This window comes from Paramormyrops kingsleyae, chromosome 3 (assembly GCF_048594095.1).
Source record: "Paramormyrops kingsleyae isolate MSU_618 chromosome 3, PKINGS_0.4, whole genome shotgun sequence".
Classification (NCBI taxonomy): Eukaryota; Metazoa; Chordata; class Actinopteri; order Osteoglossiformes; family Mormyridae; genus Paramormyrops; species Paramormyrops kingsleyae.
The window spans coordinates 42,410,884-42,435,568 of record NC_132799.1 but is presented as its reverse complement, the minus strand read 5'-3'; the positions used below and the strand labels follow the sequence as shown (position 1 = coordinate 42,435,568).

Sequence of the window (24,685 nt, the reverse complement as noted above, 5' to 3'; positions counted from 1 at the left end):
TTCATCTCTTCTTGCAGATGTGTGCTGGTTTCTGCTACCATCAGCCACACTTGGTTTTTGCTGATGTTTTCCTTTGTTCTTTAACCCAGATGGATCTTTATTGGATTCTAACATGCTAATGGGCATGCAGAATGGACCATCAAGAAGAAAAGAATTTCACCCTGCCTTTCCTTCGTCATCGTCATCATCCTTATCATCTTCATCATCTGAAGCCTCAGGACCAACAGGTCTTCCACTGGGAAAAGCAATGGCTCTTCTAATTGGTCCACAACCCCAAGCTTCTGACCTGGGTCTACTGCCCTCCCAAAACTCAGGACCCCAAGACACCTCTTTATCTACTCCTGCCCCCCTAGACCCACACTCTGCCCCCTTTCCTTCAGGTCACTTGTTTCCTCTGAGATTAGTTACCCCATCGGTCCATTCAGGTGCTTCTATTGGAGAACAAGTAAGCACCTTTATTAAGCACAGAGGTTCTAGAGCAGGTGAGACTTCCTCAATGCCTATAAAATGGTTCTCTGGGCCCCCAACAGTAAAAGGCTTGGTTCCACATGGCTTGCCTCATAATAATGTTGCCCAAGGCATTCCTCTGTTCTTAACCCCCCCAGTGATAGTAACTCCAAGTTTCATACCATTCAATATACTTCATGTCAGTTCAGCCCCTGGAGAGCGTACCTTAGTTTCACCTGAGCACTTCTACCCATCTAAGACTGTAGAGGCTGACTGGGGATCAGGGGACTACTTGGAGACTTTGACTCTCATGGGGTCAGAAGATGAATTCCGTCTGGCTACCAGCCTGCCCTTTGGCACGCATGACATTGATGCACCTAGTGCTGAGGTTTATGACACCTTGTTCCCTTCCCGGGTGGTGCTGCCACTGTCTTCACTCCGCATTTCTAGTTCGCATACAGCCACGGTGGCCTATGGTGCCAGTTTGCACAGTGCAGATCAATTGTCAGTCCAACTCTCTCATAGTCACCCAACACACAAACTGCCAAACACATCCCTAAACAATGAGGTCAAACTATCTCATGACTTAGATTGGACTGATACCTACTCTATTGAACCAACTGAGATTCTGTTACCTGACATGAACAGCCTGGAGTATTACACCAATCTTCTGACAAGAGGGAATGGCAGCTTGGCTGAACAGAGGAGGAACTTGACATTCTCGGTTCATTACGTTTCCATTGAGGCCAGTCACATTGCCCCTACCAGCTCTGTTGCTATGGACATGGACTACAAGTCATCATCCCCAGACAAAAGCTCTTTTACAGAGGGGTCCTCCACAGATGTGCTGGGGGCAGAAATGCTCAGTTCTACAGACAGATCAAAAAACGGAGCAGTGAATGGCCCAGAGCATTTGCTAGAGCCTTCGGCTGTGCCGGCCCCATACTTGTCTCTCTCTACCCTTCTTAGGAATGGTCTGGAATCCAATGCTGTACAAATGAATTCAAATCTGCCCTCACTGGATACTGCCACTGTCAGTTCCCATATAAGCACTGTCCAGCTCACTGTCAAAATGAAGCAGAATGATTCCCCGATTTTCCCCAGCTCAGCTGCAGTCTTCACCCCTACAGCTGGTATTGCACCAACGCCCATGCTGACTGATTTACCAAAGGTGACGGCATCTGCAACTGGACAGACTCCTAATACCAGGTCCAACCCCACTGCCATGGCTGAACAGACCCTTGTTCTAGCGGGTATCGCATCAGAGTTCCCAGCAGTGACTGCTGATGAGTGGCTACCCACAGCCAGTACGGCCATGGCATCGACTATGTCCATGAAAACAACCCCAAATAAGCCCTATACCCCCACCACCTCACTGACTACTACTACTTCCCCATTGGTTACAACCACCAGAGCAGTCATCTCCACAACACCTCGACAGTACCTGTGCAACATCTCCAAGGCGGACTCCTACCTGATCAGAGTCGGTAATGCATTCTTTCATCTCCTACTGTATTGTAAAATGTTTATTTTTTAAGCATAATACTTGTAACCCTTGTATAAGTTTAAGGAGAAAGTGAAGCAGATGGAAATAAATGATAGCAAAGTAACAAGTGAGGCTGGTTCAACCACTTGCTGAACTCATCTCATCTCCATATACTCAGGTTTTCCTGTGGAGTCCACCACTGGGTATGCCAAATCACACCTCCGGGAGATCTTGAAGAGAGAATTCAACCGTTCTGTGGAGCTGCATGTATGGAGGGATCCTACTCCACTTTTTCTTCTGGCAGCTGGGTTTCCACAAATTGCAACTGCAAAATTGCAGCAGTATCAGGCTGCTAGGTCAAATAGGCTGCCAACCTCAAGTCTTCCATTCTTTCAGAGAAATGCCATCTCAGGGTTGTTGGGATTTCCCCGGCTTTCAGAGCAGTTTTGTGATTATGAAAAGGTCTAGCCTTGCCTTCCACTCAGTATTTCTGTGTTAAATGAATTCCTGTACATTAGTATCAGAAAGAATTTGTCATGACATAAATGATTTGTATAGCACACACTTCTGGAATCTCTAACTTTCTGTATAAATGTTTAGGGCAAGGTTTGTATTTTTCAGCTGGCCTGAGAAAGGATGACTGTTACCTTCTGTTGGGATGCGATTTCTTCTCTGTTGTGATGCGATGTCCTGTTTGTCATGAAGGTGCTGAAAGCCCCACCCAACTTCGTGTTCCGCGTTGTCTCGGGATCTGTGCTGTACACGGCAGCAGCAGTCATCAATGCCCTGCGGCAGTCACAGCATGACTCCCCCGTTGCCCTCACCGCCTCGACCGTTTACCCCATGCCTAGTAACCAGTACCAGGTTCACTCGGGTGAGTGGTGTCCTCATGTGGGAGTCTGAGGGGGTGGTCCACATGCACTCTATGTTGGCGTGAGTTTCTTGCATTTGTCTGAGAAAACCTGGTGCTCCTCATCCTGTAGTGCTGCAGTTCGTGCCCCCCCACGTGGACGTACGCGTCTGCAGCTTCACTGAGCATGTCGAGAAGGGTCTCACCATGGCCTACTCTGAGGTGCGGCGCCGCATGCATAACCCTGCCAACTTCATCATACAGGTGAGGGGTTTGCATCGGCTACCATCTTAGCTGCAAGATGACCATACAGTTGAGCCAGTTACCCTATGAACTGTCACAGTAGCAGGGTAGCAGCTATACTGCAGACCTGGATTTCCCAGTTGAACTGTGGTTGGGCGCAGAGTGCGAATTACCCCTCCATAATTGGGGGGTACTGCCTTCATAACACTTCTATGACCACAGTGGCAACTGGCCCATAGAGGGCGCTCGGGCGCCACCCTCCCAGATGTGGGGGGAATATAAAAAAATATATATATATTTTATATGTTTAACATATAATGTTAATAATCTAATATATGTTTAACAAAACAGTATCTGGGCTATGAGATGAAGCATCTAAAAATGTCCATAAATATGAAATTGTGGAGTGCAGAACCAATACCACTAAAATTCAAATAATAGATCTTATTATTAGCTAGCTAGTTTTTTTTACGTTGCCCCTATACAGTAGGTTTCACTGATAGTAATGTTTATTTCAGAGCATAACGTTAGATCTTCTTATGCATTAACATTAGCCTAATAACAAACCACACAGGCTAAGTGGCGAAATAATTTCAGAAAGGCACACTTTATTCATGATAAAATGAGAATGAAAACATAGGGAGTTCATCTCCTTGGAAAATGATCATGATCGATTTTACCTCACCAAATAAGCCTGGTTTAAATAGAGAACTTAACTTATCTTGCTAGTTAACATAACTAACGTTTACTGTACCAGCCTCAGAAGGACAATGGTAAGTAATTCTACTTATAAAGACGTCAGCTTGCATTAGTAGATGAAACACTTAAATGAATAAATGAAGGTTGTAAAATAACTCATTTTCAACAGGCTACTTACAGTTACCAATGCACGACGAACACAACGAACAGGTCACTCAATTAGAATGAATAACGCAACCGACTGGCTAACCTGCCTTTAGCGCCGAGGTGGTTAAAATGGTACGGTCCACATTAGGGGTGTTTGAAATCGTTTTACATAAAATTTTCCTACAAGGTGATGATCTGATTTTTTTTTTTTAACAACAAATGAAAAATGGTAGTACCCCCCCAAACTGCTATTTTTGTCTCTTTGGGGGGGTCTGGGTCTTGATCGGGGGGTACAGTACCCCCCGTAATTCGAACCATGGTAGGGAGGTGGTTCTGGCTGTTCTCAGTCTGAGCTGCTCTCCTCTGGAGACTTTGTGTAAACACCTACGCTTGCTGAAAAATATTCTTTCATTGCCACTCCAGAAAAAGAAGTCTACTGCTAAGTGGTCTGCGATAAGGCCAGAGCCTTCCCGTGTCGTCTCCTGCTTTATTTCAGACTTCAGCACATCTTAAATGGACCTATTTAAACAGACTAAAGCTGATTATGATTCAGCATGGTCCTTGTGTAGCTTAGCTGTTAGCCAAAGTTTGAAAGTTTCATCTAGTGCTCTTTAGCTTAACGCCATTGTTGATAGTCTACCTTAGTAGCTTTTATTGGTATGTATCGTAGTATAATGCATTGTCATAGCACTACAGAATGTACAAAGCACAGAAGGAATGACAGGAGTTGGAATGGTTAATCAAATTATAGAGGCACTGGTAGAGGTACAGGCAGCAATGCTGCATGTGCTCACATCTACTTGTGTGCCTTTCTGCAAAGTGGATTATCCTTGTCCACAAAAATGGCAAAGAATATTAGCTAGTCTTCTCTGGTAAATCTTAAGCTTAAAGTGAAATATATCCCAAAAGACTCAGTAAAGTGATGCTAAAGAATATAATCAGAAGATAGTTATTCAAATCTTTAAGGAATGGAATGAAGTAAGTAAATGTTTCCCAAGGCTCTTCATTTCTTTCACCGTGTGATGAAGGTACACTGTACACTGTGTTACAGATCATCAACATCACCATGGGTGCCACCAAAACCCTGCGCCAGCAGAGAGCGCCAGTAGACATCACCTTTGCTGTGCGTGACTTCAGTGGCTACCTGGAGGGGTCATTAGTCAGCAGCCACCTGCGGCTCCTCACCATGGTGGAGTTCAGCTTCTATGTGGGCTTCCCAGTACTGCAAATTGCTGAACGTCAGTTGAACGTCAGGCCCTTTACCTGGGAGCTAATCCTGCTCCTTTGCATCTTGTGTGTTCCAGTGGTAGACTGGCATATTGAGCACCCTGTTTAGCTGGAGAATCTTTCTCATCTCCCTCTCATTTACAGCATTTCACTACCCAGAACTGAATGTCAGCCAGGTGCTGCGATCATCCTGGGTTAAGACAGGTAGGCTGCCACATGATCCAATCTTGGTGCCCAGGTACGGCCCTGCCATGATGCTTGTGTGCCTCTGCCTTGCAGTGCTGCTGGGCGTGCTGGATCAGCGGGTGGGCGAGCGTACTTTCCAGGCCCGGATGGAGAGGAGGTTGGCTCTGCTGCTGGGGGAGGTGCTGGGGGCCTCGCGCCGTTGGAAGAGGGCCACTAGTGTCGGGAATAACAGCGTGCAGGTACTACAGCATTACCATACGCGCTGGCAACATTAGCATGAATGAGTCAGTAGTAGCATGCAAACATATACACATCAGTATTAACATGCGTGTTATCTATATGACTGTTCCTTTAGCTTTAACTTTGTGTACTATGAATGTGTTCTCATATCCACAGGCTCATTGCCTTGTTAATCAGGTTCATTCTTCATGACACCTGCTCTCCTTTCGTAACCATGGTGACTCAGCCTATTCATTTCAAGGCTGCAGCTTCTGAGAAACATTTTTTTCACCCCTCCCATCCTGTGTTACACGCATCCTAGGGCCAGAGCTACAGGCAGACTCATTATTACCGGCCACTTCTTGGCATTTGGAGCTATTAAAATAACAAATGTCTGCCCTAGTTTTGCGGTTTATTTTACAGGAGCCCTGAGAGGCAGGAGGATTTTCTGTTCTGCATTCTAAGGAAGAGATGTTCTGCTACCAAAATATCTCATAGAGGGTCACGATGACCTTGGAATGGATCCCAGTTTGCACAGGGCAGGGAACTCCCAATATGGGATGCCAGTCCATCACATATGATGAACCATTTGGCAACACCAGTTCACCTAACTGCATGTCTTTAGTCTGTGTTAGGTAAACTTAGGTTAATACAAGAACTGTGATATGTAGACCCCACAACCAGGAATCGAACCAGCAACCTGGGGGGTGGGAGGCAGCAGTGATACTCACTGAACCTTCAAACAAAACTAGGAAATAGTGGAAAATACAGAGCTTATTATGTACAAATGTTCCTTTTGTCAAATCATTGGGTCTGTTGTGAAATCATGTGTGTCACCTGTAATTAGTCAGTACATATACACTCACCTAAAGGATTGTTAGGAACACCTGTTCAATTTCTCATTAATGCAATTATCTAATCAACCAATCACATGGCAGTTGCTTCAATGCATTTAGGGGTGTGGTCCTGGTCAAGACAATCTCCTGAACTCCAAACTGAATGTCAGAATGGGAAAGATGGCTGATGGCTACATCCAGCAGGATAATGCACCATGTCACAAAGCTCGAATCATTTCAAATTGGTTTCTTGAACATGACAATGAGTTCACTGTACTAAAATGGCCCCCACAGTCACCAGATCTCAACCCAATAGAGCATCTTTGGGATGTGGTGGAACGGGAGCTTCGTACCCTGGATGTGCATCCCACAAATCTCCATCAACTGCAAGATGCTATCCTATCAATATGGGCCAACATTTCTAAAGAATGCTTTCAGCACCTTGTTGAATCAATGCCACGTAGAATTAAGGCAGTTCTGAAGGCGAAAGGGGGTCAAACACCGTATTAGTATGGTGTTCCTAATAATCCTTTAGGTGAGTGTATGTCACCAGTAATCTGCCTGGACAAATGTGTCATCCATAAGTAGTCGGTGTTTCCTATACTCCCCTGTATTAGTATGTCACCTGTAATTGGTCAGTAAAGGAGTGTTATCTGTAATCACTTAGTACCGGTATGTTACCTGTAATCAGTTAGTACAGGTATGTTCCCTGTAAGCGGCCTGTTCAAATGTGTCACCTGTAGCAGTCTGTACAGGTGTATTACATGTAATCCTGCAGTATATGTGGGTGACTTCTAATCAGTCAGTAGAGGTGTGTTACCTGTAATCAGTCAATACATGTTTGTTATTTTTAATCAGTTTATACAAAGAAGTTAATAAACCGAGTCAGGGAACGTACAATCTAGGCTCCAAAAGGTCTACTTGTGAGACATGGGTACAACTGAGTCTGGCAGTGGAAGGCTGTCAGTGGCTCAGTAGATACAGGTGTCAGTTCTGAAAGCAGCATCAGTGCCTGTAGGCTGCTGTGGTGACATCATGACTTCTGTGTTTGGCACACTATTTAGTGTGTTTGTACTGTGTGCTGAATGGACCCTGTGCCTGATGCTTTCGCTGTTCCTCTGTTTCTGTGCCTTGTTCATGTCCATGTATAGTTTGTCCCATGTGACAGGTCACATGTGATTAGGCCTGGATCATTGCTTATCCCGGCACCCTCCCCACTCCCACAGATTGTGAAGACTTCCAGGCTGGAGGGCTCAGACTACCCCCTGGAGATGGTGTATTTTGTGGAGGGTCCTACTGGGGAGAGGCTGCCGGCTGTGGCCACTTCCAGTCTATTGAACCGGGTGGATGTCCAGAGGGCCGCCATCGTCCTGGGCTACCGGGTGCAGGGGACGCTAGCACAGCGTGAGTATATACTGTATATGTCTGTGTGTATATATGTGTCTGAATCATTTATTTTTTCTTGGTATTTCATACTGAGCTTGTTGAATCCTATGGCAAATGTTTGCTCCCTTATCAGAAGGGAACATGAAGTAGCTTTAATGCCATATTTAGAGGTTTGGTCCCAGAACGAAAGCAGAACCTGAGTCGTTTTGGCATGGTGCAACCAGATGCCCTTTTATTCTACAGCGGTGGAGAAGCTGACTGTCCCACCCTCAGAGACGCACACCAACAACACATGGATCATCGTGGGTGTGGTGGCCCCCGTGGTGCTGGCTGTGGGCATCGTGGCCATCCTCTACTGGAAGCTGTGCCGCTCTGACAAGCTGGAGTTCCAGCCTGACGCCATGAGCACCATCCAGCAGAGGCAGAAGATGAAGGAGGTGGGTGTGCACCCTCTGCAGGACAGAGTGTGTCATAACATCCACATAATGTGCAGCTCTGCAGGTCTATACATATATTCATTTAATGTTGGATCAATAAGCATGTAATTTCTTCCATAGCTGTTGTTGAAGGAGGCATTCTTTTCCTTTTTGACCCAGTGATGTCAGTCAGGAGGGCGTGCCTTGCAAATAAAGTTGTATTATAGCCAGTGTGCTCCATTGCATTATTTTGCTTAAGATTCCCTGATTGTGACACTGCTCTGGGATATGCCATGGTGATGTGCCAGCTGTAACACACCGTTTGTCCTTGACATTGGGGTGGATCTCTCCCATGTTTCTGGCTTGAGATTAATAAGTAATTGTGCAGGTCTGACCCGGTTTCCAGCCCAGTATCCAAAATGCGTTCAGACGGCTTTCAGATCAGTGGGACTGCTGGGTCCTCACAAACTGACCTTGCTGATGTTTTAGTGCTTAGGCTAACAACAGCTGCCGCTAACCTGCCTCCTCTCCAATTGCCCCACTTTTCATCTCTGTGTGGTCACGGCATATTGTGCCACTGGCTGTTGGCTCATGCCAGAATTGACTTGCTCACACTGCTTCTCTTTTTCTATTAGTAGCAGTGTTGCCCTGCCCATCGTTTATCCCCAATGGGCCGCTTTACTTTAGGTCACAATGCTCTAGTCAGCGGGTCCTTGGTTCCATCTGCATGTTTTCACTCCAGCTCCTCGAATGGGCCTTCCCTGTTCTGCTCTTCTCTTTCCGCTCTTCAGCTTGCTGCCACTTCACGACCACCTTTTGTTGCTGAGAGGAGCAGGCAAGCACAAAGAGAGAAGGTAGTGAGAGGTAGTGAGAAGAGCACTGCTTCAGTGTGTCATCCAGTTTTAACTGGAAGATCCTCTAGAAATCCATGGGGAGATCCTTGTTCTGGTAGTAGGTTTTCCATGCATTTTGTCTGCTTGCCCCCAAAATGCTAATTTTGTTGGCTGAGCTTTGGAGGGCTGACTTCATAAAGCCCTTCATTAGAGGTAAAATGAATTCCTGAATTCAGGAGCTCAGTAGCATGAGTGATCTAATAAGTGCTGATTTAAGGTAAGGCTGTGTGCTGTGCTACAGTTGCCCATTAGCCTCCTAAGCTGACCCCAGCTAACTACCAGGGGGCCTCCATATAGCCTGTGTAGTGGCTTTCTAAAGATGGGACTTGTTTAGCATGTGGAGGGGGAGGGCAGGAGGAAGCCTGATTCGGGAGGCAGAGAGGGGGTCTTGGTATTCCTAGTCCTTGAGGACTGTCTATCACAGTACTCTCATGGTAAATGCAGTGGTCCATCCAGCTCTTCAAGCCTCATAACGGACAGCCGCTCTCATGACTTTTTAATGGCCGCCTGAATGAGGCCTGCCACGGAATGTTGGGAGCCGGCTGTTGGCTGGCTGTCCCCGAGATAACTGGAGAGCGGCCTGGCTCACTCCGGCACTACAGCACCTGTCCACCTTGGCTGGAGGGATGTGCTCACTCTTTCTCTCTTTGTTCTCACATTTCCTTCTCTCTCTTTCTCTCTTCCTCCCCTGTCCTCCCATTCTGCCCGGCCCTGTTCCTGCCTAACATTTTTTTCTTTTTTCTTATGTCCTCCCCCACCCACCTAACCTTCACAAGCAGCTTCAGCCTCCAACTGTTAAAGGCTTTGACTTCGCCAAGCTGCACTTGGGTCAGCACAACAAGGATGACATCACGGTGATTCAGGAGCCCCCCCCCCCACCCCTGCCTGTCAAGGAGATGACTCCCTCGGAGAACGCAGATGTGCTTACCCCCAAGTCAAAGGCCTCCTCTACCAAGCAGACAGGGGCTACCCGCCACAAGGGCAGGTTGGTGATTGGATGTTCATTGCAGGGGAGTAGCAATCAGGACATGGTGCTGAAAGCACAATACCAAGGGGCTGATTGAATAGAGCTTTGAGCAGTGAAAGAGTTTCTATGGGAACCTAATCTCTGCATCTTCCTTACTGAACATTTTCAGCAATCCTCAAGTACTGTGAATTCGGTTCAACAGATCACACAATAAAAGGATCCATTTATAAAAGGCAACCATCCTTAGTTACCATCAGTTTTGGTTGGAGACTTCTCAGAAAAATATCTTTACTCAGGGTATTTTATCTGTGTCTCTGCACTGTCCTGTATATCAGTATTTTATGAGAATATTTCTGTGAAATATGAATTACATACTAATAATTTTTCTCCATTGAGACTTGGATGCTAATTAGGCTGGAAGTGATATTTACCAAATCACTCCTCTAGTCAGTGGCGTAACAACATAGTCATGGTGCGAAAATTCAATCCGGGCCCTTATACTTTTTCAAATTTATCCCGAGGATGTTTTAGCTCTGATACATGCAATACACGTACATTAAGGGTGACTACAATCCTCTCTGCAAAGAACCAGAAGCACAGAGGTAGTTTATATAGAATTACTAATTCTAAATACAAAAATACTGTACTACATAGGATCCATTACATGTGAAAACATTTTAAAAAAGTTTGTTATTAATACCAATTTACAGGGTAATCTAATATAACCGCATTAACATCAACTCGCATGGAAATATGGGAACACTCAAAGCACTGAAACACTCAACACTGAAACTTCAAGCGTAGAAAGCTTGCTTAAACTTGCACTGCCCAGAAACAAAACTTAATCCAACTTATTTAACTGTGCAGAAAAAAAAGAAAAAAGAAAATGATTCATATGCATACAACCCCCAATATGTGTGAATTAGGCCACTAGAAGGCCATCTTACGAGCCTTACGTTGTGCAAAATCATCAACAATGTCCCTAATATTTAATGCTCTGGCTCTTGTGTTTTCAATGGACAGGATAGCTAACCCACTGAGCCTCTCCTGCCCCATGCTGCTCCTTAGGTTGGTCTTAATAAGTTTGAGCTTGGAAAATGATCGCTCAGCTGTTGCCACAGTCACAGGCAATGTCAGAAACAACATGAGAGCAGTACACACTTCCCCGAATGTGGATGTTACGCTGTCATAATCTACCACTAGCATTTTGGCAAGTTGCAGAATTGATGACTTCTGTGAAATTAATCTAATTAATCGCATTTAATCGCACATACATACAGACGTTACAAGAAGCAGTTTTTTTTACCATTAATTATTGAATACAAGCCTATAACTTAGGGTACAATGGTCATGGCATTTTTATCACTGACTGAACCAAACCTATGAATTAGGTTACAGTATATGACAGTTGTAAATGTTGATACATTACGTCTCCCAGCTCTCTCTCTCTCACACACACACACACACTCCGGCCACAGCGCCGCCCCTCTGGAGGTCTGGATGGATAAAGCTAATGCGGCTATTCCAGGCCAATTTTCCCTCTCCTGCTGCCTCTAGCTCGACCAACAGCTCTCCTACAGACACTATGACCAGGTTCACCAATGCCACACACTTTCCCGATGGGCAAAGTGTTGAAATAAACGTGTGCTTGTGCTTCGTGACCACTTTCGCCTTGCATGGCCGCTCAGCTGTGCTCCAAAGTTGAACCGGGAGACGCGCGAGCGTCTTTTCCAAAAGGAAAATATCGTCATAATCGGCAAAAAACATTAATAAGACATCATTTATTAGCCATTTTGGCGTTTTTTTCTTCCAAATCTCACTGAACCGAACTGCGCTCTGGCTCACGCAGCAGCGATCTGGGACTCGGATCTCCTGCTGTTTAATCCATACTTTTTCTGTGATTAATTAATCTAATTAATGAGCTAAATTCCCAGCCCTAGTCTAAATCAAACATGTTCTGTGTTATATGTTAGGCTAGCTTCTGGTCCAGAGCTTACCTGTTGCATGACAGTTCACAGTTACTGCTGCTACGTGTCCTGTCCTCCTCACGACCACTCTTGGTTAAAAATCCAAATTGGTCTAATTTCGGGAGTTTTGCCACCCTTTCCTCTAGCTCTCTACGTTCCTGGCGCTTCTTGCAGCTGCTCTTGGGTTTGAAGGGCATGCTACTTGTTTTGGTCAGCACGATGATTGCAATGTGCAGCTATCCATTCAAAAAATCACAATAAAACATTTAGCCTTCCCAGAAACCCTTGCTGTATCTCAGTAGAAACAAATATACTCTGACATGACAGTTTGGCGACAATGAAAGATGATAACTTTATTTAGCTGTTTTTATTTGATGGTTGGATTTTAATGCTGAGGTTTTTTTTTTTTTTTTTTTTAAGGAGGCGGGTCTGAGGTAGTGACGGGCCCCCAGAGATCACGGGCCCCCAGAGATCACGGGCCCCGGTGCGACCGCACCTGCTGAACCTGCTATAGTTACGCCACTGCCTCTAGTGCTAAATATGGTGATGAAGAATCAAATAAAACTAGGTGACATTTGTCTCGTAGCAAATGGCCCTGATCTTATCTAAATTTATTTAAGCATCTTGAAATCTTTTCCATGGCTCTGAGTGATTAATATGGATTCCCGTGTGTCTGTATCCCAGCCATGCTGGCAGACTCTTTCTTGTCTGCTGCTGAATGGAATAGCCTGGTTCCAGGTCTGAGTCTTGCTCTTTGTGCTGTGAGCTGCTTCAGCTGGGTCCCTCTATAGCAGGGTTTCTCAACCCGGTCCTCGGGGACCACCAGACGGTCCATGTTTTTGCTCTCTCCCAATTCCCTGCCAATTGGGAGAGAGCAAAAACGTGGACCGTCTGGTGGTCCCCGAGGACTGGGTTGAGAAACTTTGCTCTATAGACTGTAGACTTCCTCTCCATAAACAAGCCACTAAACAGGTGGTACCATATAGCCACAATAGGTGATACCATGTAGCCACAATCGGCGATACCACACTGCCATAATAGGGGAAACCATACAGCCAGAATAAGCGATACTGAAATATCAGATCATGCATATCATATCGCCTATTGCAGCTCTATGGTATCACCTATTCTGACTGTATGGTATCTCTTATTCTGGCTGTATGGTTTCCCCTATTATGGTAGTGTGGTATACACAATAGTGTTGGTGCTGTTTCTACAGTATCATAATTATCGTTGCATCAGGACCATAATTGCAACTGACCAATCATGTTGTTGTGATGTCATAACTTGGGGGAAAAAAAGATCAGCTAAAGAAACAATACTAGAAGTGCAGCTTTTTCCAGCTCTGCTGCTTGCTGATCATACATGTATTAAAAAAGTAAGTACTAAAATAAAAAAAAATTAAAATCTCGTTTAGCTAGCTATTATTAACTAAATTTAACTTAGTCCTTTTGGTTTGCTAGTTTTTATTCTAGCTAGCATTAACTAGATCATTTACAGAAAACAGTGAACCTTAGCTTCTAGGCAGATACAGTAGGACCAACATATGAATTTTTTTCCATTCATGTCTCTTAAGATTCAGCCTGTCAGGTGCTTTGACACTGCGAATAGACCTTCTCAGCACAGGTAAGGGAGTCAGCTCAGCTGTTCTTCTGTCATCTGGCAGTGATGGTGGTTCAGCTGATGTACTGCAAGGTGGATCTTTATTTGAATTTTCAAGTGTCTGTTCTTTGAGCGTCTCTTGTGTTTTCAGCAAGCTCCTTCAATTCTTCCTCCATTCTGCCCTTGTAGGATCTCAGATTTACTTCCTCCAGAACAGTGACTTTCTTGTCCCAAATGTTGTATTCTCATCGTGTCAGGTCTTGCCAGTGGCACTAATTTTCTTGTTGACTTGTCATAGTTTGCTTTATGTTTATGTATTGTGGACACTTTTCTTTGTTTCAGTGTGTTTTAATTTCATTTTGTAGTGTAGGGAATCATGGAGTGTAGCTTACGTCCCATTAGAAGCTCTGCAGGAGACCATGCCAGTGGTGTAGTTCGGAAACTCAAAAGAGTCAGATATGGATTTGAGCCATTGTCTTGTGCTTTCTTGAACAGCTGTTTGACTATGTGTACTCCTTTCTCTTTACTGTTTAACTAGGAATACAGAGGACTTGAAGTCACATATTGAAAGTCATTCCTTTTGGTGAAGTTCTGGAATTAAATAGTCAATTGCCAGGTAATTCTTTCCATCCCAGTGAAACAAGTCTGTTCCAACTTTTTGCCATGGTTCATTGGGTAGGTCTGTGATTGTCATAGGTTCTTTTGGCTGTTTTGCTTACTGTTTCAGACAGATCTCACAGCTTTGGACCATCCTGTCAATGTCAGCATTGATTCTTGGCCAATAAACAGCTATTCTAGCCCTCCTCTAGCATTTTTCCCTACCTAGGTCTCCTTCATGCAATCTTCTCAGCATCTCTGGTCTCAGCAACTAATGAACGATGATTCTGTAGAAGCTCATTAGCGACACTCTTTCAGAGCTTTCCTTTCATGTTGTTATACTGTTGTCATTCACCTCTAGGCTAACCCTCATTCAGATGCTTGATGACTCTCTCTAACCCTACATCTGGCTTTGTTTCTGCTGATTTGATGTCAGACACTGGTAGTGATTTGGTGATCAGGTTCATGTGGAGTTTCACATCAGTTTCTGTGGAATTTTCACCATGTTCTTCACTGTGTATTGTCGGCCTAGACAGAGTGTCAGCGAGCACAGTGTGCTTGTCTGGTGCGTATATTAGGTCAGAAACATCATTGTACCTTCATCATTAGTCTTTGAATTCACAGTGACACCTCAATGAGGTTCCTCCTAATAATGGCTATTAATGGCTTGTGATCTTTCTCTGCCATGAACTTTGGTAGCCATATAATATCTGAAATCCATACACTAGTCCTAAGCACTGATTTGTGCTTGTGTGTGTGTCATTGTTCTTGACACACACACACAACTGGCCTCCAATCTTCTCCATCAATCTGTAATAAGAGCCCCAATCCCATTTTTCGATGAGTCACTGGATATCTTTATTGTTGTGGGTCGGTTCTGTTTTGAGAGTGGTTTTCAACCGTGCCCATTCTTCTTTGTGATAGTCCATTTGAACTCACACTTGACATGCAACAGCTCTCTCAGATGCACTGTTTTTGCAGACAAGTTTGTTATGAATTTGCCTATGGAACTGATGCCTCAAAATGGCATTTAACCCAAGATGCACTTTGGTGATGTTTCATCTGTCAAAGATCAACTGCTTTCACCTTGCTGTTGTCTGGCTCCACACATACTCCTTAAAGCCTTTCACCTAGAAAGGTGATTTCCTTCACATAAACTGACATTTTGCCCTGTTCAGTGTCCATCCATACTTCTGGATGCTTTGTAGCACTTTGATCAGCCTGTCATTTTGCTGCTCTAATGTAGATCCACATCTACATACACTCCTTCAATGCCTTCTATGTGCTCCATGGTCATATGGAGCACCTCTGGAGCTGAAGAGATTCCAGAAGGCATCCTTTGGAAACAGTAGCACCCCAAAAGTGTATTGAATGTACAGTACTTTGTGTTATCCACATACAATATTAACTGTCAAAAGCCCTGGGATGCATCCAATTTGCCAAGGAACTGTGCACCGGCCATCTCACCTGTTATTTCCTCTTTGATTGGAATCTAGTAATATTCCCTCTTTATGTTGGAATTCAAGTCTTTTGGATCCATACACATACATATATCGGCATTCTGTTTCCGGCTCTTCCGCTTTCTTTATAACCCCCAGTAATGTCATGTGGTTGAGTTCTTGTTTCAGCTTGTCTCGTAATGGCGCAGGAACCCACTTGGGAGCATGAACAACTGGCTGAGCATAATCTTTTAGCTGTATCTTATTTGTGAATGGTAAGACAACTAAACCTTTGAAGATGTCTAAATACTGATCCACTACTGACTCTACATTGTTTTGAGTATTGGCATTGTTGGCCCAGTACATCGTAAGTAGTTGCATGACGAGGTATAGTAATTATGTATGGTCTATGGAAACTTGTAACACATGATAACGTTACTTTACCGTATGGAGATGCCGAAGCTAATGCCTGCCTCAGCATCCCAATAACGTGTGTCGCTGCGTTCTGTACCTGTATCTGTTTTATATTGACGGGGAAACAGGCAAGGGGGCAATGAGAATCGGTGAAATTATATTTATAACATAGATAGACTTCATCTGCCAATAGCGTTCGCTGTCAGAAACGGCATGACTCCGCCCCCAAACTGTCAAAACCTCCCCCCGGCAGAACGTGAGCGCAGAAATTTCCCTCGAGCGCAGAGAGCAACCATAGGATATTATGATGAATGCGCACGCAGCTCTTCGTCCTGTGCTCGCGAGTCTCACTTTAGCGCTCGCGAGTGGCATATTTACGCGTGTGAGTTTTGACTTTGCGCTCGCGAGTGGCATATTTACGCGTGCGAGTTTTGACTTTGCGCTCGCGAGTGGCATATTTACGCGTGCGAGTTTTGACTCTAATGTGACGCCATACAGTACCCCCTTTCTACTAGGCCTAAATTTTCATTGCTTACACTTGTTACAAACCTTTCCGTAGGCTGGGCATTGTTCATGTACCAGGGTTCGAAATGAACTTTTTTGATCACCAGCCAAAGTGGCTGGTAACTTTCTGAAGTTACCAGCCAATCAGAATTTCCATTAGACAAATTTTTACGTGGTGAAAATAAGAGATTATGAATGCCACTGAATGAAAATTTGATCATTTTATTAACAGTGCATGAAAAACGCACAGAAAGTGCAATACACACAACAAACTATACAGTTATAAACTGTTATAAACTTAACTATACATCCCCACCACGAAACTGTTAGTTTTATTTTTTTCTTTCGTGTACTCACGGCAAATCTGACAAAACATGACCGCATTTGTATTATCAAACACTAGCCAATGACGACCTGTCTGCCATTTACAATTAAACTTCCTTCTCTTTGTTTCGCATGCTCTGTCAACATTTTCATCTTCTGCCTCCTTCCTCTTCTCACCTCTTCCTGATCCTGACGTCTGTCCTAACCACCGCAGCATTTTGATTTTAGCTTATTTCGCTGTCCAGCTCAGTCCTCTTTGCTCATCCGATATTTCCTATTTCTTGTTTGTGTTTTCGCGCTCTCGTCGTTGATTGGACCCGCAAACCGAAGCGTACAGTATCTGCGTGCTGCTGCCAAAGGTATCTAAAACGTCACCCGTAGTGTAGTGTTCATGTGAAATGTAGGACGGAGGGGACAAACGACCCAGAGCGTCTCTGACATGATTTGCATGATTGGTTCATGCATCACCGGCCAAACTGGCTGGTAAGTTTTTATCAATACCCGCCAAAATTATTTTTAACCTGCATTTGGCGGGTTGGCGGGTGTTAATTTCGAACCCTGTCATGTACGTGTCAAATGCCACATCTTTTACATGTAAAACTCTCTGAGTCCTCTTGTAGCTTAGCCTCCATCTGAACACTGTGGCCTCTGCCTTGCTGTCATAGTCCTTTGCACCATCACCAAAAGTTCTCACATGGTGCAGGGCTAATTCACTAGCATAGTATGTCTTCATGACTCCAACTAAGGTAACCTCAGTTTCTTGCAGCCATCTCTCTCTTACTTTTTTGTCATTAATTTCAAACACGATTTGATTGCGGATCACGGAATCAAGCAACACTCCAAAATTGGACATTCTAGCTTTCTAGGCAAGTCTGTAACAAAAGCAACAAAGCTCTCTGCAAGCTGCTGCATGTGTGAACGAAACATGTACTATTCGATTTTTTATTTTTTTTTGGGTAACAGTATTCAACAAACTGCTCTATAGCCTTCTCAAACTTGTCTATATAGCCTGCGTCATCATAGACAAATGTGTTGAATACCTCCAAAGCCTAAGGTCCCGCGAAGGTTAGTAGTAGTGCAATGTACCATGTGTCTGGTATACTATCCAGTCTGAGGGCTTGCAGGTACAGCATGAATCACTGTTTAAATGTCTGCCGCTCGCAGTCGAAATTTCTACACCAATTCAGATCAAAGTGGCAAAGGTTGATGATCTTATTACCAGATATGACTGTCTAAAAAAATTGTATGACTGACAATTCATAAAATACAGATGCTCCTCTACTTATGAAATTTCAACTTACGAACTTTCAGACATACGAATGAAGAGGACTGTAAGTCAAAATTGTGTTCCTTGGGCTCCCATTGTCTCTCCGGAACATCATTTTTTTTTTCTGTGCGCCAATTCCGCCTAGCACGACTTCTGGCCACTACTCCCGCCGTGCAGCAGCGTAGCATGCGTACTCCCAGCATCCTAGTTCTTTCTACTTGCGTAAACCCCTTCAAATTATGTTGAATAACGACTTACAAACATTTCAAGTTACAAATGGCCGTTCAGAACATATCTTTTTCGCAAGTAGAGGAGTGTCTGTATCAGCCAAAATGTAAAACATGGCACTATAACACCACCATTAGGTTGACCAGTGTTGCTTTGCAGCCCTGGACAGTGGAGGGAATGTTGCACCATGGCACCAAATTTCATGATTCTTAGTCAACCCGTCATGATATCCTCCTGAGACCCAAGGAAAAAAGTGTCCTTCAGTTTAGGTTAATTTCTATGTCTTTGGAGGAAATAAGACATCTTTTTTCAAATGTATTTTTATTTTTAATTTCACAGCATGTCAGGAATAAATATGTTTCCTTACATCAGTGAAAAGATATATGCAAAAACAAAATGTCCACTACAATGGACATAAATGAATGGGTGGGGTCTCAGGAGGATATTCATGGGTAATTATAGCCTACTGAAATTTGATTGCCTGTTGTCAGTGATTTTTATGAGTAGATAAAGTTTTATTAAATAATTAGTTGGGTCATTTGACCCAGAACAGTTATACAAAATGTAATCTCTTTCATCTTTTTGTAGAATTGCTTTATAATGTTGGTTCAACTACATGTAGCAAGTTTGGTGAGAATCAGATGGTCTATTGATGAGAAATTGGTCATTAAGTGCAAAAAGGCCATGCCCAAGAAATTCCTTGGTCTGTAGCATCGGAACGATTTGGTTGATCAAAATCCTACGTACAACTCTTTGTCTGCTCAAGATGCTGCAGTTCAATTTTGTGTGAACTGGATGAATGGTGTGGGAAGAGACCAAAAAAGTGGATTTTTCACATTATGCAAATTAGCAAAAACATAAGTAGGTGGAGCTTCATAATCCTGTTTGCTGTATTTTTTGTATTTTTCAAAGAATGTCTGAAAAGAAGAATTTTCGGTATAGATACCTTCATAATTATCATAACGTTCATTAAGTATCATAAACATGGATATAACTACAGTAAAACCGGTCTAAGTCGACACTCGCGGGACCAGCTTAAAAGTGACGACTTAGAGAATTGACGAGATACACCTAAGTCGACACTTTGGCGACTTATGTCTATCTCGCCGTTTTGTCGACTAGTAAATATAACTCGCCGTTTTGCCGACTTATAAAGTTGACACTTCGGCGACTTATGTCTATCTCGCCGTTTTGCCGACTAGTAAATATAACACCATACCTCTACTACACCGCACTATACACGCGAGACTTAAGACCAGGGAACGACTAGTGCGATAGGTGGGGTTTCCCCGTTTCTACATTGCCGTGGTGACAAGCAGGCCGTGTGAAGCAGGCGGCGGGAATGCAGTGATTAGGGTGTCGACTTACAGGTAGGAAAATCCATTCATTTGTGTTGTTCGGGACCGGGATTTAGGTGACGACTAAGGGAATTTGACGAATTACAAGCGGCGATTTACACAAAGAATTTTAAAGGAAACATCATTATGAAAAATCGAGACTTTTGCTTGAGCGTCGACTTGTGCACATTGACGAGTTACAAGCCGGCGACTTAGACCAGTTTTACTGTATTTATAAAAAGGCATAACGCATTATAGCCAGGTTTATTATGCATTATGAATGCTCTATGAAGCTGTCATTGATAATGCGCTATTGATACCTTCATAATGCATTATAATGGTTAATATCAGTATAAGCTGTGTCTGAGCTGTGTTGTCTACACCTATCCGAGACCTCCAGTTAAGATATACTGTAGGTCCTCAGGCACACCGGAAATCCTGAAAACCCAGGTCAGTAGGATCTCTTCCTCCTCGCTCACTTTGGCCCTTGAACAGCTACGGGAGGCACGTGTCTTCACCAAACTAGATCTCAGGAGCACCTACAACTGCATCCGGGCCAGCGACAAGTGGAAGACCTTCATCACGAATACTGGTCAGTTGAGTATCTATTGATGCCCTACAGTTTGTATAGTAGTCCCTCCATCTTTCAGAATTTCATGAGCTGCATTCTCTCTGACATGCTGAACTGTCTTGTCATCATCTATATCAACGTAATCCTGGTCTACTCTTGCTTTCCGGAGGAACATGTGAGTTATGTCCATTGGGTTATTCAGTGGCTCCGGAAGAACCACCTGTTCATGAAAGGGGAGAAATGTGAGTTTCACGTGTCATTGAGTAAGTTCTTAGGATAACAGATCCAGCCCTGGGGAGTAGAGGTGGATGAGGAGACGGTGTGGGCTGTGCGGAACTAGCCTCACACCGTCAAGGAGCAACAATGGTTCCAAACTTCTACAGGCACTTCATTCGGGGCTTCAGCTCCATGGCCACCTCCTTCATACCCCTCCTCCAGGCAAGTCGCACCACCATCCATTTGAATGCTGAGGAAGAGACTGCCCTCCACACCCTCAAGGACCTCTTCTAGTGACTCCTTAGTAGTAGAGCTCGCAGGGCTACAAGGATTGCTGGGATTGCTGCGAGGATTGCTGGGATTGCTGCGAGAGAGTGGTGTTGAGCTGCAGCGATTGTTTGGGATTGTTTTTTGGAGTGTTTTGAGTGTTTGTGTGCTTTACCTGTTTACGTGGGTGGCTGTTTATTTCTATTTATTGTTCTTATTTCGGTCGGCGTGAGTGCTTGTCTGTCCTGTCTGTTAATTAACAGCGCGATTATTACCGACAGAGAGCTGCGGGTGTCGCGTGAGCAGCGTTTTTCTGTCCGCGTTTAAACTCCGTAACAAACACCCGCAGGGCGATTATAACTAATAATATCTAACGTCGGTATCGCTACCCGGCGCCGGAAAAGGACAGTTGCTCCTGAGCTTTGCTCGGTCGCCAGTCGGGGCCGGGAGGACATTTTCCACTTTTTTCCCGCTCCGGCAGTAGCCTGCTGTGAGGGGGTTTTTGTGGTTTTTCGACCTCCCAAGAGCAACTTCGATTTCGCCTTGTTTTTAGTTCATACTTGGTTCAGGCAGAGGTTCTTCTGGTAAGTAGTAGTAAATTTATCAGGTTTAAAATTTTAAATAAAATAATAATTAAGAGCGTATAGGTAAGAAGGGAGGTGGTGTTGCAGTATATGTAAAGGAAAACTTGCAGGCAAGGGAGCTTACTGATATAAGTAAAAGTACGGAAGCTATATGGGTAAAATTAGATGCTACAAACTCAAATAGCCTAATTGTCGGTGTTTGTTACAGAGCACCCAATGTAGCTGCTGAGGAAAGCAGATTGTTATACAGTGATATTAGGATTATGAGCAATAAAAATGATGTGGTAGTTATGGGTGATTTTAATCTACCGGGGATGCAGTGGGACATTGTTGCTGGCTCTTCTGAAAATGAACTTGAGATGGTGGAATTAGTACAGGATTGTTTTTTTACTCAGTTTGTTAACACCCCTAACAGGGGAGATGCCATTCTTGATCTTGTTTTGTCTAATAACCAGGACAGGATTGGTAAATTAGACGTTTTAGAACCACTTGACAGTAGCGATCATAACATGGTTAAATTTGAGGTTAAGTTTAGTGCCCGAAGAGCAAAGTCCAAATCAAAAATATATAATGTTAGGAAGGCTAACTTCAATTGTATGAGATTAAAACTAGAAACTGTGAACTGGATGGAGTTAAATAACAAAACTGTTGAAGAGGCATGGGAATTTTTTAAAAGCACATTATTGCAAGTGCAAGAGGACTTCATACCTGTTTCCAGCAAGAATAAATCTAGGAAATTGCAACCTAGGTGGTTTAATAGGGAAATAAAGTATAAAGTAAGGAGGAAAAGGGCTTTGTTCCAGAGATGGAAAATAACTGATGATGACATAATAAAGCAAGAGTATCTAAATCTACAGGCTGAATTAAAAAATGACATTAGATGAGCTAAAAGGAATGTCGAAAGGAAGATCGCATTGGAGGCTAAGGATGACGTTAAAAGTTTCTTCCAGTATTTTAACTCTAAAAGAGCTCTAAAAGCTGAAATTACTAATCTGCAGGATAGTAAGGGTCTTATAATTGAAAACGACATTGACATAGTAAATGAGTTCAATGATAGTTTTGCACGGGTATTCACTGTTGAGGACACTAGTAACTTACCAGTTCTTATTACTAATCCAACATCGTCTATAACTAATATATATATAACTGAAGCTGATGTTTTGCAAAGCCTAGCTAAACTCAAAATAAATAAATCACAGGGCCCTGATGGCATCTTACCTATAGTGTTAAAAGAGATGAGGTATATTATTTGCCGACCCTTAACATTACTGTTTCAAAAATCCTTATCTGAAGGTGTGGTACCTTCTGATTGGAAGCATGCCAACATAACGCCCATTTTCAAAAAAGGGGATAGAAGTAATTTGTCAAACTGTAGGCCAATCAGTCTAACTTGTATAACTGGTAAAGTTATGGAGGCTATAATCAAAGAGAAAATGGTAGATTACCTGGACTCAAATAACATTTTGAGGGATAGCCAGCATGGATTTAGGAGAGGTAGATCCTGTTTAACAAATCTGTTGGAGTTTTTTGAGGAAGCTACTCAGGAAGTTGATGATAAGAAGGCCTATGATGTCATCTACTTAGATTTCCAAAAGGCTTTTGATGTTGTTCCCCACAAGAGGCTTTCACTTAAACTCAAAGCGACAGGTATTTTAGGAACTGTAGCGACCTGGATTGATAACTGGTTAACGGATAGGAAGCAGCGAGTAGTTATAAGAGGCTCAATGTCACAGTGGGCCTGCGTTCATAGTGGGGTACCGCAGGGTTCAATTTTAGGACCACTTTTGTTCCTAATTTACATAAATGATATAGACACCAATATATACAGTAAACTGGTGAAATTTGCAGATGACACCAAGGTGGGTGATGTAGCAGATACTGAACTAGCGGCTCAGCAGCTACAGCGGGATCTTAATTTAATTAGTGACTGGGCTGACACCTGGCAGATGAAATTTAACATAGACAAATGTAAGGTACTCCATGTAGGGAGCAGAAATATAAAGTACAGGTATTTTATGGGACCTACTGAAATAAAGGTAGCTGATTATGAGAAAGACCTTGGTGTGTATGTTGATGCTTCCATGTCTCATTCTCGCCAGTGCGGGGAAGCAATAAAAAAGGCCAATAGGATGTTGGGGTATATCTCCAGGTGTGTGGAGTTTAAGTCAAGGGAGGTAATGCTAAGATTATACAATTCCTTGGTGAGACCTCACCTAGAATATTGTGTACAGGTTTGGTCACCATATCTTAAAAAGGACATAGCGGCCTTAGAAAAGGTGCAGCGTAGGGCCACAAGAATGATTCCTGGTCTTAGAGGAATGTCATACGAGGAAAGGTTATTTGAGCTAAATCTGTTCAGCCTCAAGCAAAGGAGACTGAGGGGGGACATGATCCAGGTCTATAAGATTCTAACAGGTTTGGATGCTGTTCAACCGAATAGTTACTTCAGCATTAGTTCAAATACAAGAACTCGTGGCCATAGGTGGAAATTAGCGGGAGAACATTTCAAACTGGATTTAAGGAAGCACTTCTTTACACAGCGTGTAGTCAGAGTATGGAATAGTCTTCCTGATAACGTAGTGCAAGCTGAATCCTTGGGTTCCTTTAAATCAGAGCTAGATAAGATTTTAACAACTCTGAGCTATTAGTTAAGTTCTCCCCAAGCGAGCTCGATGGGCCGAATGGCCTCCTCTCGTTTGTATATTTCTTATGTTCTTATGTTCTTATGTTCAGCTCGTTGCTTGTGCTTTTGCAGTCCAGCCCGACACAAACTGATATCGCGGAGGTGGATTTCTCAGAGATTGGTGCTGAGACTGTGTTATCACAGTATCTGAAGGAGGAAGGGAGTGTCCACCCTTGTGCTTTCTATTCGCGTAAACTGTCTCCCACAGAACACAATTACAACATGAGCAACTGGGAACTGCTGGCCATAATACTGGCCCTCAAGGAGTGGTGTCACTAGTTCAAAGGCACAGCTCACCATTTCCAGGTACTGACTAACCACTGAAACTGGAGTACCACAAAACTGCTAAGTGACTTTACCCGTCCATCCCTGATCCCATCTGGCACTCAACTTCATCATGGATGTGCCCCGATCCCAAGGTCACATGGTGGTTCTGATGGTGCTGGACCGTTTTTCCAGGTTGTGCCAGCTGTTATCTCTTCCCAAGCTCGACCAACAGACAGTCCTCTCCAGTACCCCAACATAGATCTTACCAGGGAGGCTGAAGAGTGAGGATCCCCTTGTAGTTGGGACACATCCTCCAGTGCCCTTTTTTTTAAATTGGGACCACCACCCCTGTGTGCCAATCCAAAGGCACTGCCCCCAATGTCCACAGAATGTTGAAGAGGTGTATCAGCAAAGAC

General features: G+C 43.7%; 1 protein-coding gene across 3 annotated transcripts in view; it reads left to right on the top strand.

Annotated features, from left to right (window-relative positions):
• Positions 1-24,685, top strand: part of LOC111860962 (UPF0606 protein KIAA1549-like) — a 115,584-nt gene that overhangs the window by 77,001 nt on the left and 13,898 nt on the right. For all 3 annotated transcript variants that reach the window (XM_072710323.1, XM_072710324.1, XM_072710326.1), the window contains 10 exons: positions 90-1,934; positions 2,112-2,200; positions 2,639-2,807; positions 2,917-3,047; positions 4,924-5,110; positions 5,244-5,303; positions 5,379-5,524; positions 7,567-7,744; positions 7,970-8,163; positions 9,815-10,020. In XM_072710323.1, the coding sequence (XP_072566424.1) occupies positions 90-1,934; positions 2,112-2,200; positions 2,639-2,807; positions 2,917-3,047; positions 4,924-5,110; positions 5,244-5,303; positions 5,379-5,524; positions 7,567-7,744; positions 7,970-8,163; positions 9,815-10,020 (3,205 nt within the window). The remainder of the gene's footprint in view (positions 1-89; positions 1,935-2,111; positions 2,201-2,638; positions 2,808-2,916; positions 3,048-4,923; positions 5,111-5,243; positions 5,304-5,378; positions 5,525-7,566; positions 7,745-7,969; positions 8,164-9,814; positions 10,021-24,685) is intronic.